Source organism: Mastigoproctus giganteus, chromosome 12 (assembly GCF_048544385.1).
Source record: "Mastigoproctus giganteus isolate SK-2022 chromosome 12, ASM4854438v1, whole genome shotgun sequence".
Classification (NCBI taxonomy): domain Eukaryota; kingdom Metazoa; phylum Arthropoda; class Arachnida; order Uropygi; family Thelyphonidae; genus Mastigoproctus; species Mastigoproctus giganteus.
The window spans coordinates 163,142,807-163,166,227 of NC_143586.1; the positions used below are offsets into that span (position 1 = coordinate 163,142,807).

The following is a 23,421-nucleotide window of genomic DNA, read 5'->3' on the forward strand; positions in this document are numbered from 1 at the left end:
TTATTTATTATGCTTATCTGAATTGTCAATTTAATGTTTCTGTTCAGCTGCACTCGAGTTATTCAGATAAGGTGTTAAGTAATATCATCAAAGTCATCTAAGTAATATCGTCATAAGCATGGATTCTAATGCCCTTTTCCAGATCTGGGATGGAGAGAGGAGCAATAATCGAGCACAAGAGCGTGAATAATTTCTCTCTCTGCTCTGAATATGGTACACTTAATGAGCAGAGCCACTGTTCTACGTACCCTTCCATACATGGCTACTTTTAATTGATTTAACTATTTGCACTATGTCAACAGTGGGTAGGATTAAAAATTAAGTAATTCGGGATATAACCACTAGTGATCGTAAGGTAATCAGTTTTGAAGTTGTGTCTGCTCCTGAATAGGTTATTCTGGGATAGTCGAGAATATTATGATTGAATCTGATGAGAAGTTGGGTGAAAATAAATGAAAGATAAAGATAAAGGAACCTAGGTGCTGAAGATATGTAAATTAGATTTATACCATATTATTCATCTTGCAAATGTAGAGGAGGTATGAAATGTATGACAATCTTTGAAAAGAAAGAATGTGCAGAAGGCAAGATGTCTGCAGAATGTGAGAAGGTAGGCCCGAGGGACTTGGTAGATCATTATAAACAAGCGTATAGACTTCAAGAAATGAGTATGTTCATTCCATCAATAAAACTAGAAAGAATACTAGGAGAATTATGGGGGCTGCAAACCCTTGGAACACTATTTGTAAAGTTATAGCTAAGAAATGTAAATTTAACCATGTGTGTTATACAGTGGGCACAGAATCAGTCTTTATTGGTCTGATTCAACAGAAAAGATATTAGATTGATTATTTTCTTGATTTCAGGTGGTGGTGGTAGTAGTAGTAGTAGTAGTAGTAGTGGTGGTGGTGGTGGTGGTGGTGGCGGCGGCATATGATGTAAGAAAGCAAGTTTATGTAGCATCAGGTAGAAAATATTGACAAAAAAAAGAACATTAACAAAAGAATTTAGTGTATAATTCTGATGACTGTGAGATTAGAATCTCCCCAAAAAAAAAGTTCCAGACCGGACTTTTTTTTGGGGAGGTTCTATAATGAAATAATTTTTTAAGCTAAAATCTACAATAATATTTAGATATGTACAATTTGTGTTTAAGAAAAGGCATTTTATCGCAAGAATGCAAGGCTGCTTTACTGAAAATTAGTTTGAAGAGCTCTGATAGATTGCCTGATGATCCTAGTTCACATCACCTGATTACTCTTCTTCTTCTTATATGGAAAAGGTCTATGAAAGATTGTGTCCAAACCACTTGATGAGATATAATCCTTTATAATTATCCACAAAGATGCAATATGATTTTAACCCAGATAGATCTTCCAAGGATGCCATATATAGGGTTATGAAATATGTTGAGGGATATGATGGTCTGTATTTCTAAAATTGTTTGTGAATTTCAGAGAGGCATTTAATTTATTATGGAGGCAAGATGTATTTCAGAGCTAAAGCTATTAAATGCTCAGTCCTTGGTGGATATTTTAGTGAAAGACAAGTGTATAAGGACTAGATATAGTGAAGAGACTAGAAAAATTAAAAAAGGATGTCCTCGGGGTCCAGTTCTGGGACCAGAACTGGACCCCGAGGGATGTGGTGCTGGACAAGAGAAGAATGAACTCTGTATCTTATGCCGATGATTTGGCAGTTATTATTTATCGTAATTCTAGATCACAAATTTAGCAAAGGCTTCCACATTGCTTCAAATAATATTTTGTTCAAGTCCAATTACGTACACTGGAATAAAAATTAAGTTATAAATATCTGTTAGAAATATTGTGCACATCAACTGAAAGGTATGCTAAGCAGGAATCTTAATCTGGTTTGGAGCCAGGGAGTCTCCCTGATATATGCAATTATCATCAGATACCTGGGGATTTATTTGGAGAGGGAGTGTCACTGTTTTAATGAGCATGGTTTAATGTGCATTGTTTTAATGAGAATGTAAAATTTTTTAAGTCAAAAATCAAAATATTATATGTCAAGCTCAGAAGGTGAATCAGACTGAGCGGGGTACAAAAGAACTAAAGTTAAATTTATTACAGTAGAGCATCAAAAACCCAAGCGTCAATAATCCGAACAAGCCAGCATTTATTTTTTTTATGCTGGTGCCATAAAATAATTGCAGTAAGTGCTGGTTATTGTGATACGATTTGCAAAATGAATTTTGATTCTATTAAACAGCAATTCTAATAAGCGAAAATCGGAGGAATATTATCCACAGGCTATAAAAATAAAGATATAAAGCACAAATTTACACCTTATAATTGATAAGTCAATTATCAATTAACAGAATTAAATGACATGTAAAAATCATTTATCCACAGGTTAGCAAAATACAAATAAATTTACACTTATATACATAACTTAATTAATATACATACAGTACTAAATAAATATCCTGAAAGAGGCCTCTGAGGTCGGGAAAACTCATGTCTAAGAATATATAAATTCATACACCGACCATTGAATAAAATTTAAAATTTAATATTACTACAATCTTTACACAAAAATATTTACAATAAACTATTACGGAATGCTAAAAACTGTAATAAAAGATCATTTACAATAAAATTTGCTAAAATATAAAACATTAAAAGCGCTAAAAATCTGAAGCTTTCGGGAGCGTCAGCTCCCTTCTTCAACAGTGATATGACTTCCTGCAACAGGCATTGGATCTTCTGCAAGATAATAACACTTATAAGGTGATCCAGAGGAACCCGTTGGTGGGGCTGGAACGGCGAGTCAATAAACTGATACAATCCTGATTGAACACGGAGAAGATTTCCAAGGAGACTTACTGGTCATTACACACTACAGGTAGTCAACTCCCGCGATTCTACGGACTGCCAAAAATTCATAAGGCAGAAGTGCCCTTGAGACCTATAGTTTCATTTATAGGGAGTCCTTCCTATGCGCTATCAGGGTACTTGGCTAAATTAATTGCACCCATAGTGGGGCAGTCCGAATATGTTGTTAAAGACAGTAGAGAGTTTGTGAATTTTGTGGGGAATTTGACTATAAATGATGATGAGAGCATGATCTCTTTTGACGTTATATCTTTATTTACATGTATTCCTATTAGTCATGCAGTATATTGTGTAAAAATGGCATTGACCAGGGATGCCTCCCTTGGTAATAGATCACTTCTCGGTGTGGAAGACATTTGCACCGGGGTAGAATTATGTCTAGCTAGTACTACCATGTTGTTTCAAGGAACTATGTATAAGCAGGTTCGCGGTACTGCCATGGGTTCACCCATTAGTGCCACCGTGGCCAATCTGGCCATGGAGGAGTTGGAAAGTAAGGTTTTTAGTGGGTGTTCGTTTCCTATTAGGAATTGGAGAAGATATGTTGATGATACCTTTGCCCTGGTCCAGAAGGGGAGGGAGGATGATGCCGTTTGCTGGCTTAATAGCTTCTCCCAATTTATACAATTTACCTCAGAGGTGGAAACGGGTGGTACCCTGTCATTTTTGGATGTATTGATCTCCAGGGTGGGTTTTAGACTTAAGACGTCAGTTTTTAAAAAACCCATGTGTAGAGGTCAATACACCCATTTCAATTCAGCACAAGCTGGACAATATAAGAATAGTGTTGCAAAAGCTTTATTTGACAGAGTAAGATCACACTGTACCACTTCTGAGGATAAAGAAAAAGAAATTAATCGTGTCACGGCAGAACTTAGAAAGTGCGGATACTCCCAGAGGATCCTGGATAGATATAGTAGAGGAGTGTCCGAACGTAGGGAGTCATTCGTTCCGGTAGCCACCGCATACATCCCCTACTATCCGGGCCTTACTGAACATCTAGCAAGAATTTTACGGGGTTATGGGACACGCTGTGTACAGCTTCCTGGGCGGAGGCTGTGCACAGCTGTGTCTCAGGTCAAAGACCGCGTACCAAAAGATCTTAGTAGTGGAGTGGTTTATAGAATAGAATGCCCGGATTGTGGGGAGTGTTATGTGGGGGAAACAAAACGACGGCTCAGGGATCGTCTGGGGGAACATTTAAAAAAGTCTGCTGTGGCCGAACATTTTTGGGAGAAGCAGCATCAAATCTCCTCGGAGGACGCTATTATTTTGGATCGTGCACATGGATACTGGGAGCGTAAATGGCTCGAGGGTTTACGGATTAGTTCATCCAGTAGGAATACAATGAATAGAGATAGAGGTATACGTATTAATCCTATCTTTGAAACAATTATATTAAGGTGGGATGAACGATTTTCTTTGCCACGTTCCCGAGACATTTCCGCTTCCAGTTCTGACCATGTGCCGATTGAACCACGTGGAGAAATACCACATGTGGAGGTACCGTGAGCCTGCTACTTAAGGAGATGTTGCAGGAAGTCATATCACTGTTGAAGAAGGGAGCTGACGCTCCCGAAAGCTTCAGATTTTTAGCGCTTTTAATGTTTTATATTTTAGCAAATTTTATTGTAAATGATCTTTTATTACAGTTTTTAGCATTCCGTAATAGTTTATTGTAAATATTTTTGTGTAAAGATTGTAGTAATATTAAATTTTAAATTTTATTCAATGGTCGGTGTATGAATTTATATATTCTTAGACATGAGTACTAAATAAACATAACACTTTGTAATCTATTATTCAGCACACCATGTAATCTGTTATTCAGCACACCTTGTAATCTGATATTTCTGTTCAATGAAATGACATTTTTTGGGGATTGTAAAATCAAAACAGTAAAAAAAGATAAGCTTCAATCGAAAACAAAAAATGTGGCATGCAGAAATTACAACTAACACGAGATGTACAAGTGAGACGCTGAGTAAAAAGATTCTGAACAGAGTTTTATTTTACCGCAAAGTAGTTTCTTCATCTTTTAAAAGGAAGCAGAAATTTTTAATAATTTAATCGAAGATTGAGATTATAAACAGACTTTCAAAGGATCTTCGTTAGCAAAATTTTACAAGGTTGGAAAGTCAACCATAACAGGCATTAAAAACAACAAGGAAAAAATTTTAAAGTTCTTATCGAAACTTGATTCAGATGGTGTAAAAAAAAAAAAAAACTACAAGAACAGCTAATGACCCATCCCTCGAATATGCTGTTTATTTATGGTTCACAGACACGAAGTTGTGGAGAATTCATATCTGGACCTTTGTTGTGTGAAAAGGTGCTGGATTTTAACAAAAAATTAGGAGGTTCCTCAGATTTTAAAACCAGTACTTTTATTTCTAAACTTACCAAACTTTTCTGGTTAAAATTTATAAGCGGGTACCCCTTCCCACTGATCATTTCAAATAGCAGTGATTCATATGCCTAGTTCACTATGGTTAGTCTTAGTCAATGGGATAAACACCCTAAGATAGCAGGTTAGGCATGTCAATTACTGCTACTCACAACGATCAATGGGATAAACACCCTAAGATAGCAGGTTAGGCATGTCAATTACTGCTACTCACAACGATCAATGGGATAAACACCCTAAGATAGCAGGTTAGGCATGTCAATTACTGCTACTCACAACGATCAATCGGAAGGGAAATCATCACTTGTAAACATTAACCTTTTTTTTTTTTTTTTTCTTTTTAAGTCTCCAGAACAGTGTTTTTGATAAGTTCAAAAATCCAAACAAATTGAAAGAATGAACTACCTCCAGTCCCAATTAGTTCAGATTATTGACGCTCTAATGTATAGTACTCTCCATTTTCCCTATACTCAACTATGCATCTCCAGTGCATGGTTTCATACAGTATGACATCCTATTATTAAGAAGCATTTGTTAGTTACTCAAAGATTCCTCTTCTGGATACAAATCAGGCTTGTCACACAGTTTCTACTGAAGCTATGCAAGTGATTTCAGGGAGACATCTTATAGATCTCCCTGTTATTAGATCAGCATTATTCGTATTGTATAAAAAGGAATATTGTAACAGAAATATTGGGGAAATATCAAGTCCTTCCCTGATGATACTAGACTGTATACTATGAATAATGTAAAAAATGAAAAAGTTAAATAACTGAAAAACTCAAAAAATATTTGGCAATAACACTGGGATGGATCTGATAAAAGTCATTAGACCTAGAGTTTGATCCACAAGAACTGGTATACTTGGTTATAATTTGGTCTTCATACTACATTTATTATTACAAAGCTTGCCCAGAGACTGAGCTTAGTTTGCTGGACAGTGGTGTGTGCATGTATGTATGGAGCCGACCGGGCTAGCCGGGTGGGTAAAGTGCCTGCCTGGCAACCCAAAGGTCGCAGGTTCGAATCCCGCCTCGGGCTTGGATCAAAGTACTGCAAAAACCTTGGGAGGTGCATTATGGCCACAGAAGCCGATGCGCCAACAACTACAAAAAAAAAAAAAAAAAAAAAAAAAAAAAAGTATGTATGGAGCTCCCGAATTCTCCCTGCATATTATGCTAGAATGTGATAATTATGTTTGACTTATGCACTGAGAGAGGCATATTTGCCCTTTGAATGAAGGACATTTATTTATCTGTCTTGTTTTGTGATAAACTTTATTTTGTCTCTTTTAATAATTTGTTTCTAAAGTGTTTAGAGAATGGTTTGTTAGGTAAGTAGACATCTGACTCCAAGTGGCAGGAACAGAAACTCGGCTCAATGGAATAGGCAAGCTTTACAGCTTTATTAAAAGAGATAATGTAATAACAGCAAGCTTTATTACAAGGGGCTCTGGTAAGATATAAAAAAATGCTGTTTGTGGCAAAACACAAATTTTATAATATACACCAGCAGAAGTAAACTGTACATCTCACACAGCAGAACCAGCAATAGATTCCAAAGTGTGGACAGCTTGGGCTATTGCATTCTGTCCTGTGGTATATGCACTAATTAGATGATTACATTTTATAAACAGTTTATCCAAAGGTAATTACTGTGGCTGTTTAGTTTCTCCCATTTTTGCTTCAACTTGGAGAAGCAATAAAAAATACATCAGTGAAATGTTAATTGCATTTGGGATGTGTAGAATCAATGTGTCGTTGATGTATTTTTTACTTGAAAAATTAAACATTTAGGGGAACCATCTACCCTAATTTGTCAGTTACAACATATTCAGTTAAAAATTTTTACCGTGGCATGTGGCATTTTTTCAAGGATGAAACCACAATTTGAATGGCAAAAACTGCCAAAGGCACAACAAAGTGTGCATAAATTGATGAAGTGTCTGTAAATTTTTATAAATTGTTCCTACTGATCTCAGTTAGTGTTCTCCATAATTATACTGCAGTACTAAAATTCATTTGTATTGTTTATAATCCAAAATAGCACATCCTTAGAGAAAAGAAATCCCAGTTTGATGAAGAGTGGAACACAAGCAAATTTAAGTTTAAATTTGCTTGTGATGCTTTTTTCCAAGAATACCTTAATTGCATAATTCAAGAGGTATTGGATGGGGTTGTATCCTCATATATGACCACTCAGTTAAGGAAGCTTGTTTGTTTGTTTGTTTGGATTTTTTTGGCGCATTAGCAGCTAAGGCTATAATGCGCCAAGACTATGTAATATTTAAAAAGTTTAAATTCTCGGTGACCTAATTAGTAAGGCCACCATGTCCAGATATATAATAATGTAACAATAGCATAAATTAAATACAATTAAAAACTTTTATTGATTTAAAATAGCTAAAAACAGCAGACACATTGTCATTGTCAGATAAAATCTGACTGAGTGTATACGGCTCAGTCAGATGGCTAAAAGCGGTAAAACGGATATTGCTAAAATCTGTACAGTCAATTAAAAGGTGTCTGCTAGTTAAAGTTGTGCCACAGGACACACACATAGGAGGGTCATCAGCCCTCAGCAAAAACGAATGAGTCAAATGACTATGTCCTATGCAGGTCCGGGCAAGAACAACTTCCTCCTTACGATTCCTGCGTAGACTAGACTGCCACGGTTCAATTACAGGCTTTATACAATATAGTTTATTCCCAGTCTGTCTATTCCACAAATCCTGCCATTGGGAATGTATCTTCTGCTGTATTGTTTGCCTGTAGTCTGTATAGGGGACTGACAGGCAGCGATTATTATTGGGGAATGCTGATTTGGCTGCGGTGTCAGCCAAATCATTTCCCCTAATCCCAATGTGGCTGGGAATCCAGCAGAAGCGGATATCATATTCACGTCCAAGGAGGAAGTGAATCTTCTGGTGGATACTAGACAGAACTGGATGAGGATTATTTCTTACAGATATTAAAGCCTGTAACATGCTGAGCGAGTCGGAATATAAAATGAACCGTTGGTATTGGCATTCACTAATGTGATCCAAGGCTAACTCTATAGCGTGCAGCTCAGTAAATATGCTGTATTCAGAGGGAATCTGCTCCGACGTAGTGGTGTCTGTAAAGAGAGCAGCAGATCCCACATATGATTCCGACTTAGAACCCTCTGTGTAGACTGGCGCGAAGTCAGAATATTCAGTTCGGTGTGCTGAATGAAGCTGCAGGTAGACAGATGATGGAGTGTCCGACTTTCCCCAATTTCTAAGAGACAAGTCACATGCCGGAATGTGAGCATGCCAGGGTGGAAAGGGTTGCTTTGGTGTTTGGGCAACCTTGTCTACCTTGATATTGAGTTCTTTGAGTAGCTCTTGGAGACGAATATCAAAAGGACGATTGGCAGTCTTACGGGTATTGTATAAATTTTCCCATCGTGGCTCAAAGACGAATGGCCACGTAGGATGGTCTGGCAAGGATTTCAGTTTTAAAGCGTACTTTAAAGACAACTGCTTACGTTGAAGCGATAACGGTGGTTCGTTTGCTTCGACGTATAAGCTCTGGACAGGAGATGTGCGATATGCTCCAGTAGCAATACGTAGGGCCTGATGATGGATGGGGTCCAGCCATCGCAGGACACTGTCTCCGGCTGAGGAATATACCTGGGACCCATAGTCTAGTTTGGATCGCACAAGTGCACGGTAAAGCCGAAGAAGGATACATCTGTCTGCTCCCCAAGATGTAGAGGAGAGCGAGCGGAGAATATTAAGCCCACGTGTGCACTTTGTGCGGAGTTGACGGATATGATCCAAAAAGTTCAGTTTTTTATCGAATACGAGTCCCAAGAATTTTATGTTCGCTGCTACTGGAATGGCATTTTGTCCGAGCCTTAATTCAGGTTCAGGATGAAGATTACGCTTGCGACAAAAGTGTACGAAACGGTCTTCTCCGGCGAGAACCTGAAGCCATTAGCAAGTGCCCAGGAATTCAGACTATCAATGGTTTTCTGCAGTTGTCATTCAATAACCCTCATGTTGCACGACTGGCAAAAAATGCTAAAGTCATCAACATAGAGGGCACTGTTTACAGTTGGAGGAAGTTGTTCTGTGATGGAATTTATTTTGATGGCAAAAAGCGTGACACTTAATACTGATCCTTGTGGTACTCCCTCCTCTTGACTAAAAGAGCGAGAGAGTGAGGATCCCACACGAACTTGGAATGATCGATTGGCTAAAAAGTTTTGAATAAAAAAGGGGAGATGCCCTCTTAGGCCTAGGCTATGTAAATCTTTTAAAATGCCAAATCTCCAAGTTGTGTCATACGCTTTCTCCATGTCAAAGAACACCGATACCAAGTGTTCGCGTTTTAGGAAAGCATCCCGGATGGATGCTTCCAATCTAATAAGATGGTCCAAAGTGGACCGGTTCCTTCGGAAGCCACACTGGATGCTGGAGAGAAGGTCATTTGATTCTAAATACCATATTAAACGAGAATTAACCATTCTCTCCAGGATTTTGCACAGACAGCTAGTCAGAGCAATAGGACGATAATTGGTGGTGACTTCTGGATCCTTTCCTGGCTTAGAAAAGGCAAGAATGATTGCCTTTCGCCAGGAGTCCGGAAACTGCCCTTCAGTAAAGATTCTGTTATACAGAAGGAACAGACAATCCATAGATTCTGGTGAAAGATGTTTAATCATTTCATAATGGATGCCATCTGGTCCAACAGCACTTGCTTTGGAAAGAGTGAGGGCTCTTTTCAGTTCCTCTATAGTGAATGCCCCATTGTAGGGATAGAGGCCCTTGGACATAAAATTAAGTGCTTGTTTTTCCAGTTTCTGTTTCAGGACCAGGAACTCTGGGGAATACGAGGATGTTGCAGAGATGTTAGAGAATGTTTCCCCAAGAGAATTGGCTATTGCAGTTGGATCTGCAATAGCGCATCCATTATAATCTAGGATTGAAGAAGGGTGGGATGTATATTTTCCCTTCATTTTCCGGATTTTATCCCAGACTACCTTAGAATTGGTAGCCTGGTTAATAGACGAGGTAAAACGGATCCATGATTCCTTTTGACTCTGACGACGGATATATCATGCTTTGGCTCGTGCACGTTTAAAGGCTATAAGGTTGGTCATGGTAGGATATCAGCGGAATATCCCCCACACTTTGTTTTGATCCTTTTTTGCTGCTGTGCATTGTGAATTCCACCAAGGTTTGGGAAATGGTGGAAACCGGGCAGATGTTTTTGGAACAGCATTCGCAGCTGCTTGGACAATATTTTCTGTGATGTACTTAACTGCATCATTGATAGGCTCTTGACTGACTGTGCTAAGATCAAAATTTGCCTGATGTTGGAAGGCAGTCCAGTCAGCCTGATCGATCTTCCACCGTGGTAACCTGAAGGAAAGACATGGTCTCCCACTGTATAACGAGGTTATCACTTTGTTAAGGAAGCCATTTGATTATGTAGATGAGTTGTTCCTTATTTCCCATTTATGCACTACACTGTAAATTGGTTTTCCCTGTAAACATATCTCATTTGGAAGCAGAGGACTTTTATAAGAAATTGACAATTTTGAAATTTTATTCTTTTAAGTATATGGAGTTTAATTTTTTTTTTTTTTTAAGTACAACATTATTAAAAAAGAAAATAAAAGAAAAGCAGTAACAGTATATTTTCCATTTATTTAAAATATTTGTTTGATTTCATCAGCTGATGGCAAAACAGCAGTATAACTAAAAGCAAAAATGAAATTTGTTTATATAAAAAATTGTAAAAACCTCATTAAATTTTATTTTCAACTGTAATACATTTCACTCATAAAACAGGTGTTAGAGTGACTGTTCCCCCCTCCCCAACAGTGCAGCGTAACTGAGGTTACACTGCACTGAAATTAAATTCTGGAGTCGGGCAGGATAGACTTGTGTTACAAAAAGGGGGAAGGGAGTACTACTGATGGATTAATTTATTCACACTATGATGTACTTATTCTATAACACCAAGCTGATGAAAGTTATTCCAGCAATCACTTACTTTCTGACTGAAAGTAAATTTACACATATCTATCATTCAACCGTCCCTTTCTAATTTAATTTCTAATTGTCATTTAAACTTAAATTAAAATTTTTAAATTTAATTTTTTTCTTGGATAACAGAAACATCCCTCGTGTATGAGCACGTCCAAGAAAAAGTAAGGATGCCACCAGCATTTAGTTTACGCTGTTAAATAGTTTTATTTAACTATTTATTATTAGCCATAAATACTCTGATCAGGCCTCCTCCCACACTTCTAGTTTCCCGATGCTGTAATTTACAGAGCACAAGTCTTTCTTTGCTGCACCTCTTATAACAGGTCTACATCCTTTCTAAACTGAGGCTTTCAAACCTTAATTCATGATGCAGCCAAAGCAATACCTTATAGCAGCATTTCCCAAATTTAATATAGCTATGGACATTTTTTTTCAGTACTTTTTTTTGTAGGCCAAAAATATAAAAACATAAAAAACAACAAGTCACTTATGACTTATTGTTATAAGTCACAATAAGTGACATATTATGTATTCATTTTATGATCTTTAAATAACAAAAAAGAAAACTAAAGTAAAATACGTTGTTTAACATCACACAGCAATCTTATATGAGGAACAAGAAGAAACAAAATTTTATCCATAAGTCTAGTTTTGACATTCAACCTATTTCTATAGTTGTTTCTTAGCTTAAAAAATTTACAAGAAACCAGTTAAACACTAGTACTTCAACTTGCCACATTCACGAATGATGTGTAATAATTATAGGATATAGATAAAATCATTTCTTCAAATTGTGCCTTCCAATAAAGCAAGGACAATATTCCAGTACAGCCAAGCTAGAGGGGGGGGGTTACACAAATTAAGTGATAATAATACCATATAAAATAGATAAAGGTGGCTTTAACAAAGGTAAAATAAAATAACACTGTAACGAGCTCAATGAAACTGGAGATACACTGGTGTTCAAAGGAAGTGCATCACCTAGGAATTTCACATTTCTAACCATTTTTTGCGATGACATGTTACATTAATGACTAGCATCACAAATAGAAATATAAACAAAAGATATTTATTAATAGTTAAGGCAAAGCTAAGTAATATTTGACAGGTGCTCTCAAAATATTCCAAAATTAGATTTGCAACCTTTATACAACAATTTTGGTAAACACAACAATTATGGCTTAAATGTTATCAGAAGCCCTCAATTTGCTTCAGTTTATCATTTTAAATGGAAAATAAAATGAAAAGTTCACCAGATGCAAACTAATATTTAGTTAAACCGCCTCTGGCCCTAATGACAGCAGCACACCATCGAGGCATTGACAAGATCAATTTCTGAAGATAATCAATTGATAGTTCGTGGGTCCAAAAGTTCACGAAGGATCTTTGGTTTCTTTCTGGCAACTGCAGATTCCACACGATGCCAACAATTCTCTATAGGATTCAGGTCTGGGCTGTTTCCTGGCCAGCTAACAGTTGTAATGGACCATTCTTCCAACCATTTTTTTCACCTGTAACAAATGTAAACACATTAATGTCAAACCTCTAATACAGAAATGAAGCTAAAATAACTACAGAAGTGCCTACTTACACTTTTCACCCAATGACGAGGAGCAGAATCATCCTGAAAGAATGCAGTTACTTGGCAGGTTGAAATGGTCTCTAATGGTTGCCATCAATTTGCCTTCCAATATAGCCAGGTATCCATTGGCATTTAGGAAACATTTTATAAACTGCAGGTGACCTACTCCACGATACAAAATGCACCCCCATATCATTTGGCTGGTAGGGAATTTCACTGTATACACCATACAGTCTGAATGGTATTCTTACCACGTCTACGGCGAATCTTTTGTCTCCAATATAGCCAGGTATACTGGAGACAAAATATTGGAGACAATATATAGCCACGCAGGTTGAATTTTTTCTCATCCAAGAAAATAACTTACTTTCACTTCTTGGGGGTACATTTGACATGCTCCTTACACCAAATTAACCATGCCTTTTTCATTTTTTGTGTGAGGAGGGACTTCTTCTTAGGACAACAGGCTACAAGTCCATTTTTGAAGAGGCACCTTCTGACTGCTACTGCACTTGCTACCACTCCTGTATGTTCTTCCTATTCTCTTTTCAGCTCAGACAAAGAAGCTTTACAGTTTTTAAGACATAAGTACTTCAAAATACGGTACTGTTTTGGCATAGAGACTCGTTTGCATCCGGTTCTTTTTTTTCCTATCAGCAGAACCAGTATTCTTGAGTTTGGAAAGAAATCTACTCACTGTCGACTGATTACAAGACACTCTATAAGCAATATGATGGGAAGAACATCCTTCCTCACGTAAAGCAACAATAGCACTCTTTTTTTTATGGCATCAACTGCACGTAACTCGCCATCCTGACAAAAGCAAGGAATAAAATAACTGCAACTCTTGCAGAGTGCTTATATAGCTGAAAGTAACAGCTGATGCAATATTACATCATCACACATGCATGTCAATCTTATCTGATGCAATCTGTAAGAAATATTGCCATATACTTACGTTATTTGGATGACAATTACAATTTTAAGGGGTGATGCAGTTTCTTTGAACACCAGTGTAAGTCTATAAAAGTTAAAAGTTTTATATGAGTGAATCTAAAATACAATTTCTGTACACCTTGTCTTCATGAATCCTGAATCAGGATTAAGACTGTAGGAAATTGCTAGCTTGATGGAGATATTGATGAATAAAGCACTAAATCTGTTCATCCTGGAAAGTTTAGAGTGGAGAGATGGAATGCCCCTGGTAGGCAATATCAGAGTTATAAGACACTGAATTGCTTTGTAGTGCCAACAAATAGTAACATGCACTATTTCAACTTGTTAGTACAGTTGATGTCAAGATAATACTGACATTTAACCTGAAGGGTGGTTGAAATGAATGATCAGATTAGTCCTGCACAAGAAGTGGGCTAGGAAATATGTGACAAAATAATCATGAAATTATTTGTGTATTTTCTAAGGACCAGGTTCCCCCCCCCCAAAAAAAAAACCTGCTCTCAGGTTGCACACCACACTCTGGGAAATGCTATGATAAATCACCTCTCTGTCACTGCTGGCAAAACTCCTGTATATGGCAGAACCTCACAAGCTGTCCTAGAGGCTTGTCTGCACTGATCAGAGAATCTCACATCAGATTTTACAATTGCCCCTAGGCCTTTTTTTCTATTCTCTGTTACCTCATGTGTAGTATTACCCAAATAGTATGCCATTCTCAGATTGCTACCCAAATGCTTATCAATGTTAAATCTCAACTGCCATTTTTCAGCCCATCTGCCTAACTTTCTAGGCCTTGTTACCTAGATAAATATGGCAACTAAGGATACTGAATACTCTGAATTGCCTTTTTTACTGTTTGCTGATGATAGAGTGCCATTCATCGGCAAACTTAGATACAGCACGCCCTGGTTATAATGCGGTTCGCTTTACGCTGATTCACTATAACGCTGTTCTTATATTATAACCAGTATCTGACTATAACGCTGTCACAAATCACTATAATGCTCTTTTACAGATTGCATTTTTGGCATATTTAACGAAATCATTTCATTTGATGGAGTCAATACCTTTAAAATGAATAGCAAAACACCATTAAAATGTTTCCCACGCCGACTTGAGAAATTTTCCCACGCTCAGTGAAAATTTTCTCGCACGCTAATTTAATTGCAGTACAGTGACTTGTTACATAGTCCCGAGATCAACATTTTAAAAAATGATCAAGTATATTGCTTGTAATATTTGCGTTATATGCATTTATCCGAAGTCTATTTATCACTCAGTACGGTATTAGGCATCGTACGTAACAGACAGTTTACTCGAACATTGTATCATAATTAATGCAACCAACGCAGTTACATTTTCAAAGAGTTAATAATGGCAGATAAGAATGAAAAAGCAACAACGTCTGGACCCAGTACGAAGACTATAAATGCAAGAAAAAGACTGAATTTGAAAATTAAATTAGACGTTTGGAAGCGAATTGATACCGATCAACAACAAGAGGATGTGTGCCATAATTTAGGACTGGCAAGTTTAACTGTAAGAACAATTATAAAAAAATAAAGAATTCATTTTAGCAGTGGGAAAGACAGCTGTTCCACTTTAAGCAACTAGGGCTAGGCCGGCTATTAGAATTGAAATGGAAAGACTTTAACTAATTTTATTGAAGATAATATCCAATGCAGAATTCAGTTAAGTTAAATATTATAAAAAGAGAGAGAGAGAGAGAGAGAGAGAGAGAGATTAACCTATATAATGATCTGAAGAAAACTCACCTAAAAAAAAAAAGTGGAACCATTTTAAACTAGTGAGGGCTGGTTGAATAGACTTAAAATCCAGGAAGAAGCCGCAAGTGCAGATCAAGGAGCCGAAACTTTCAAAAAAGAACTTGTTAAAATTATTGAAGAGGGGTATTATGACAAGTTTTTAACATAGATGAAGCAGGACTTTTTTGGAAACGAATGCCTAAAAGAAGTTTATATTGAAAAAAGAAAAAAAACATGCCAGGTTTCAAAGCTTTATTGTTGGGTGGTAATGCTGCAGGGGGGATTTAAAATTAAAACCCCCTTTAGTTTACCAGGAGGAGGGCCAAAGTACAATCCAAAATCAACACATTTTTCATGATTAAATTCATCAATTAAATTAAATCAATTAAAATCAATTTAGATCAATTAAATTCATGATTTTAATTGGAATTTTAAGTTTAATTTTGATATGTAAGTAGTTACCACATAATTATATACGTATGTAATGCGGAATATTTTATATGTACAAATATTTGAATATTAAATATTTTGACCGACATTTGTGCATCTTTTCTCTACCGTTTATTATTGATTAGGAAATATCCTATGGCACCGACCGCAACTCAGAAATACATATGTTACCTTATGGGAATGTGATGCTTGCTTAGTGCAGATTCACTTAGCGCTCTGTTTTTCCAGAACGAATTATCAGCATTAAGCAGGGTCACCTGTATTAAACTTTACATACTTACAACAATATCATTAATAAATATTAAAAACAGTAAAGGCCCAACACCAAACCCTGAGGGACCCCTACTCATAACATCAGTCTGCAAGGAGAAGTAACCATTAATAATAACTCTCCCTCTTGCCACTCAACTAACCCTTTATCTACAATAGTAAGTTGTCCCTAATGCCAGACCACTCCAACTGATACAGGAGTTATTCATGTGGATCAGTATAAAAAGCTTTATTGAAATCTGTCTACAATAACCTTGATACAGAACACTCCTCTTACCTTTATAGCATTGCCCTCACCTAGCACCCAGAAAAGTTTGAAATTCCCCATATTAACATGGAAAATGTTCGGGGTATCAGAATAGAATATACTAATGCTCTTTAAATTTTCATTTTCTCAAAAGAATACAATAGTGGGCTAGGAAAGCGACTACCAAAATGCTTCCATAAACTACTTTCTTTTTTGTTTTTCTTTTGAGATTACTGAATATTCATTAGAGTTCAGATTTTAATTATTCTACCCATTAGTGAAGTATAGGCAAAAAGAACTACTAATGAAAAGAAAGAGATCTGTGTTTATAGATACCAATTTTCTGCAACTTCTTAGCAGAATGCTGCCAACTATTTTTCATTATGGAAAAAATCCAGTCAACACTGTATTGGTAATATACTACATGAGAAGAGTAAGTGGGAAAATCTAGCAATGATAATGTGAAAAGGCTGAAAGGTGCAATATGAAAAACTGAAGAAAATATTGGTATCACAGAGAGGCCATTTAAATGTTGTAAAGGAGCAACAAATAAAGTTAAGGAAAAGACAAAACAAATTGGATAACAGGAGGGCACTGCAGACTTCACATACAACAGTAGATGGCTATGCTTCAAATGGCGACACTAATTTTCACAGCACCTATGATTGAAACAGGAACACCAAGGCTTCCAAGAATTAATCAGTAAATATGATTACAAAGCTATCATGGTTATATGATTGGTTATATCATGGTTATATGAAAGCTATCATGGTTATATATATGATTACAAAGCTAACTACCATAACATGGATGAGATTACAATTTCCTATAATATGCAGCCCTTATAACTCTGAATTTTGCTCCAATTCAGATTGGAGTGAAAAACAGGTGCGAAAACTGCTTAGCTGAAAATCTGCTTAACAATACTGTTTTAAGAATTTCAATCCATCCATTTACGTTAATCATAACTGTGATGCATTTATGGCCATTCTAGGCCTCTAACTGTAGTAATTTTTTTAATATGTATTGAGTAGTGCACTAAGGCATCATTTTAGTATACAATAAAATTTTAATACATAGAAAAATATGCTAAATTTCCCACAGAGAGTACTGTTTGAGTTGGACAGTAGTCAAGTTTCCTTCAAGTGAAAAAAAAAAAAAACAAAAAGGGACTCTCAGGACAGAGCCTCAAGGAACTCCTTCCTTTTAGCAAAGCACCCAACAGAAGTTAGATCTAATACAAACCCAGAAGAGTCATTTTGATAAAACATTACAGATAAAAACAGGAAGTTTAACACCAGACAGCAGAACTCTTTTAAAATACCATAATACCTCCAAAGTTGTGTCATACATTTTTTCCATGTCAGAGAAAACTGACAGCAAGGGTTCATGCTTTAAGAGAGCATTACAAATCAATGTTTCCAATTGAATTACGTAACTGAGTTCTTTGGATGCCACACCATGTCTTGTTTAAGATAGATATGTGCTTCAAGGTGGTATAAGGATTAGAAATTATACTACCTTATACTGACCATTTATACCAATGACCATTTTTTCCAACACCTTACATAAACAGCTGATCAGAGCAATAGGGTAATAACTGTTAGAATTTTATTACCCTTTCCTGGCCTTAGAAACAAAGAACGAATGCCCTACACCAAGAATCTGAAAACTGATACTCCAAATAGATCAAGTTACAATGAAGAAGCAAATGCTCTAGGTAGAGTACACAAAGGAAGGCATTTATCACCTTATAGTGTATTTCGTGTGGTCCTGTAGCAAGTGTGGTTGTCAATTCCTCTTTAGTGAATGGTAAGTTATAAAGTTCAGCACTTTTTTTTTTGAGAAAAAGTTGAGTTACCCTTCAATTTTTCAAATTTTATCCCAGGTAACTTGAGCACTAGTCATCTGATTAATAGAGGATGTGAATTAGACACAGATGCTTTTTTGCCTCTACTGGCATATAAATCACACTTTGATGCAAGCACATTTAAAGACTTTAAAGATTTTTAGTGCTAGGGTGGCATCAAAATATTCCCAAGCCCAGTTTTGTGCCTTTCTTGCTGCTTTACATTCTTGCTCTGTGAATTAGGTCCACATGGCTATGATAACAGAACAGATTGTAAGGAGCAACCTCACTGCTAAATGAACTACCACTGCTTCTCTTCTAAATTAGTATTCACTTGAACACTAATTTAGAAGCAGTGGCATTCTTGCTTTATGGCCCCATCGCAACACCCAATTTTTCAATGAATCTCCTAGCTTCAGAATTTCACATTCTAAAATGAAACAAATGCTAAAGCTAGTAACTTGTTTATAACTTTCAGAAATGTATAACTATACTTCTTTTTCCAAATTAACCTGTCTCGGTTCTCTGAAAATCTCAAAAATGTATAGGGTCAAAACTTGCTTCATTGTCACCATTTGTTCACCTTTGACTTTGGCACTAAATTGGGGGGGGGGGAGATTAAATCAAGGTACTAAATTCTTGGAGGGTATGGATGGATGAACTGCGCAGGGTTTTTTTTTGAACTGTGTATGTGTAGGTTTTTTTTTTTACTGCTAGCTATATAAGATTGCTTTCTTGCATCATTTACCATTACTACTACTACTTCAAACAATAACTACATATAGTAGTTGTTATTGTTTGAAGTTATCATTTTGAAATTAAGAAACTGAAGAATTATAACATTATTTACTCTAGAGAAAAAAATGGAATATCAAAATATATTTGTGCATATGAATAATATAAAGAAATATAATGCAGAAAGAAAATATTTAGGAATTACCCGGACACGTAAAGTAAAGGTTAATAATAAATACAAGAAATAAAATTTGCTTCATTTACAATAATTATCTAGCATGTTTGGGGGGAAGGGGGAATTGTGTTATGCATTAGAGGACTTTACAATGTAAATAGAAAAATAGTAAAAACTATATTTCTATTTACATTGAAAAGTCCTTTTGGTCACAAAGTACTGGATAAATACTTTTTGACAAAGTACTGGATAAATACTTTTTGACAAAGTACTTATCTAGTTTTGTCTAAATTTATCATGGGCAATTATATCAAATGACAAGTGACATACAGTTAATGAAAGATAAATCGACAGAAGAAAAGGCTTTAATTAGGGTTAAAATATTAAGAATTAAATATGAAATCAGTATTATATTGTTGGAAAATTCCTTTAATGACAAGGGATAATAACAGATTATCTTCTAATATAGTTGAGAAAAGGGTGCTGTTGTCAGTCTAATTAATGACAATAATAACTATTATTATAATTATTATAATAAAGAAAACACCTTAGACCTAAATGTTTTCTTTTCAAATATAATTCTGTACAATTTAACATGAAAAACTAAAATTTCTGCACTCACCTGTAAGTGGAAGAAAAGGTACCTATCATTATCTAACAATTCTGGATGCAATCGGTTTACTAGTGCTATGGCATCCTGTATCCTGCCATTTTGAATAGCATCTCTTATTTTTATTCGCTCATCAAGCGTATCTAGTTCTACTGCAGGCTGGATACCAGATTCTAATCTAAACTTTTCAGCAGCTTCCTTGAATCCTTCTAAAATTAAAATTATATGAATTGTGACATATCTATATTCTCTCTATATATAATGACTGGAATTATCCTTATGTCAACATAAATAAAATTAATTAGCAAATCCAATTCAAATCTTTATTTGAATAAGATTTGCTTTCATGTTATTTGTAACAAATTGAATTACCCATTTCTGTTTCTCTAAACAAACATCTACTCTGGGAATGCCATCCACTGATTTCAAAAATAAGTTGCAAAAAAACCAAAGTTGCATTCAGTTAATACCAGCATAACCATACTAATTTTATTTATTTCAATATCGAGTTTTTGTTGTACATTAGAGCCATTTTGCATGGAAATTAGTCATAATTCCACAATAAAAAAGGCAGTATTTATTCCACAGTATGTGGTGTTTTCACTGGTAAAAAATAAAATAATTTCAGGTGTTCTTTCTAAGAGTTTACTACAGCTAGAAACAATGTGGTATTTTTATTCTATACCTGTTATCTTACTTAATTCAGCAGTAATGGCACTCAAAATATAGCAAAAGTAGTGGTGGATCACTTGACAGGCATCCAACTTTTTTGAAATTTTGGGAAATGGTTTGGTGTTTTTTTTTTTTTTTTTTTTTTTTAATTCTGCTTAAACGATGTCAATATTTCATATTTTCTTAATGGATTGCAGTACTTTTGTATGTACTATGAGTTTTAATAAAAAATTAATAATTTAATTAAATTTTTATTTAATTTTTTATTAAAAATTTAACTAAACTTAAAAACTTCGAGCATTTTTTTTTTTTAAATTCTGCTTAAACAGTACTATTATTACATCTTTTCTTATGCATCTTTCTTTTCTTTTCAGTAATGACAGTATGCTACTGCAATATGATCTAGAAAAGTTAGGCAGATGGGCTGAGAAGTGGCAATTGAAGTTTAACATTGACAAATGTAAACTACTGCATATGGGTAGCAGTAACCCCAAAGTAATGTACCAACTACATGGTACTACACTCAGGGTAGAGGAGAATGAAAAAGGCCTGGGGATAATTGTGCAGTCAGATATGAAGTTTCTGACCAGTGCAGACAGGCTGCCAGAGCAGGTCATGGGGTCTTGTTAATGATATACAGGAATTTTGCTAGCAGGGATAAGGAGGTGATTATCCCTTTGTATAAGGCAACAGTCAGTCCACACCTTGAGTATTGTGTATAGGTCTGGAGGCATCATTTTAGGAAGGATGTAAGGTTGCTACCTTACTTACTTAGCTGAAATGCATTTCAGAAAATGTAATGTCTTTTTAATGTTTTCCCAGCCATTACATTACTATCTTTTGTATTTCTCATTCTTTCACATGAGAATATAAATAAGCAGACATTCAGAAGTGAATTAAATAAGCTTCTCTTTTTCTTTTATTTTTTTTTGCTATATATATATATACAGGGTTGTTAAAATTAAAGTATCCCTATGTAGAGGGCTCTGGAGCAAGTTCTAAGGCTCACACTGAAGAGAAATTTGGACAATGGGTTCAATAAAGAATGCGCTCGCCATTTATTGGGAAAAAAAAATTAGTTATAAAAATTTGTCACTGTATGGCGTGTAACTATCTCAGTTACAATTATGCAAATAACTTATGTTATTTGCATAATTGTAAGTTATTACCACATCCATCGCCACTGCTCAGCTCTACTGTACTGTATAAGAGCAAAGCAGTCTCTTCAAAATCGTACAGTACAGTAGATTTTTGCTGCACTACAGCAGCAATGCCAACAATGTCACAGGAAAAGGCGCTATTAGTGAAGCTGTACTATCAGAACAGCAACAATGCAGCTGTGGCTACCAGAGAATTCCGGTGTCAGAAGCACATAAGGCGTGGACCTATGACTGTTTGTGCTGTCTGAAAATGATTGCGAAATTTGAAGCGACAGGACATCTTGTGTTCAACCAGGTAGAGGTCAAAAACGAGTAGACTCCTCTCGTGTTGAAGATGTGGCTATGGCTGTCGTGGATTTATTAAGTCAATCTCCATGTGGTAGCACAAGTGTGCCATCTGTTTCTCATGAAATGGAAATGCCATATTCCACTGTAAGGCTAGTAATGCTTTAAGGATTACTATCCTTACAAGATGCACATGCTATAGCAGCTAAGCATGTGATGCAGATATTCGTTTCACATACGCACTTCAGTTTCTGGCACACAAATGTCAGTGGATATCACTTGGCCACGGAACATCCTTTCGAGTGATGAAGCCCACTTCTGCTTAAATGGACAAGTGAATATGCACAACTGTTGCATTTGGGCAACAGAAAACCCTTGAGTTATCCAAGAGGTCCCATTGCATTCTCCAAAAGTGACAGTGTGGTGTGAATTTACAGCCATATTCATGATTGGGCCATATTTTTTGAACAGGTAACACCGACTGGACCCCGCACCTGTTCCATCACTGGACAGCGATATGAAATGTTGGCAAATCCCCACATCCATCATTGTGTCCAAAGATTACTAAGGCAACACTTTACAGATGAATGGTTCATCAGCCATTGTTTCCAAACATCTTGGCCACCCCGATCACCGGACCTCATCCCATGCAACTTCTGGTTGTGGGGTTTTTGAAGAACCAGATGTATCGGGAAGTATGCCAAACTCTGGCATATCTGAAGGACAGCATTAGATGTCATGTGCTGGCTATTCCAGTTGACATGTTAAGTTCTGCTGTAGAAAATGCTATTCTTCGAATGGAAACTGTTGATGACCAGAATGGAGGGCACATCAAACAATTTTAGTGCTGTTCAAGTGATTTGTATTGCCACAATGCTATATAATGACAAATCTTATAACTATATATATTTTTTTCCAATAAATGGTGAGCGCATTCTTTATTGTACCTGTTGTCCAAATTTCTCTTCAGTACGAGCCTTAGACCTCGCTCCAGAACTCTCTACATAGGGATACTTTAATTTTAATAACCCTGTATATATATATATATATATATATATATATATATATATATATTATTTATTATTTTTTTTTTATACCATCTTAGTATACAGTTTTCTTCAAATAGGCCTCTGGGGTTGGGAATATTCATAATAACTGCACAATCCTACACCAACCATTATTAAATAAAATAAATAAATAGCATTGCATTATATTAAAATAATAATGATACAAATAAATGAAATAAATAGAATGATATAATTACACCAGATAAAACTGATGAAAAGGTACTGTCTGTACAATAAAATATGAAATTTTAAACTGCAATGAATAAATTACAATAAACAATGTAGATAAAACACAGGATAATA

General features: G+C 35.8%; 1 protein-coding gene across 1 annotated transcript in view; it reads right to left on the reverse strand.

The window, feature by feature from the left end:
- Hou (GID complex subunit 8 homolog protein Houki) overlaps positions 1-23,421 on the reverse strand; it is a 99,640-nt gene that overhangs the window by 14,229 nt on the left and 61,990 nt on the right. The window contains exon 3 of the mRNA XM_090385992.1: positions 19,947-20,143. Within this exon, the coding sequence (XP_090242118.1) occupies positions 19,947-20,143 (197 nt within the window). The remainder of the gene's footprint in view (positions 1-19,946; positions 20,144-23,421) is intronic.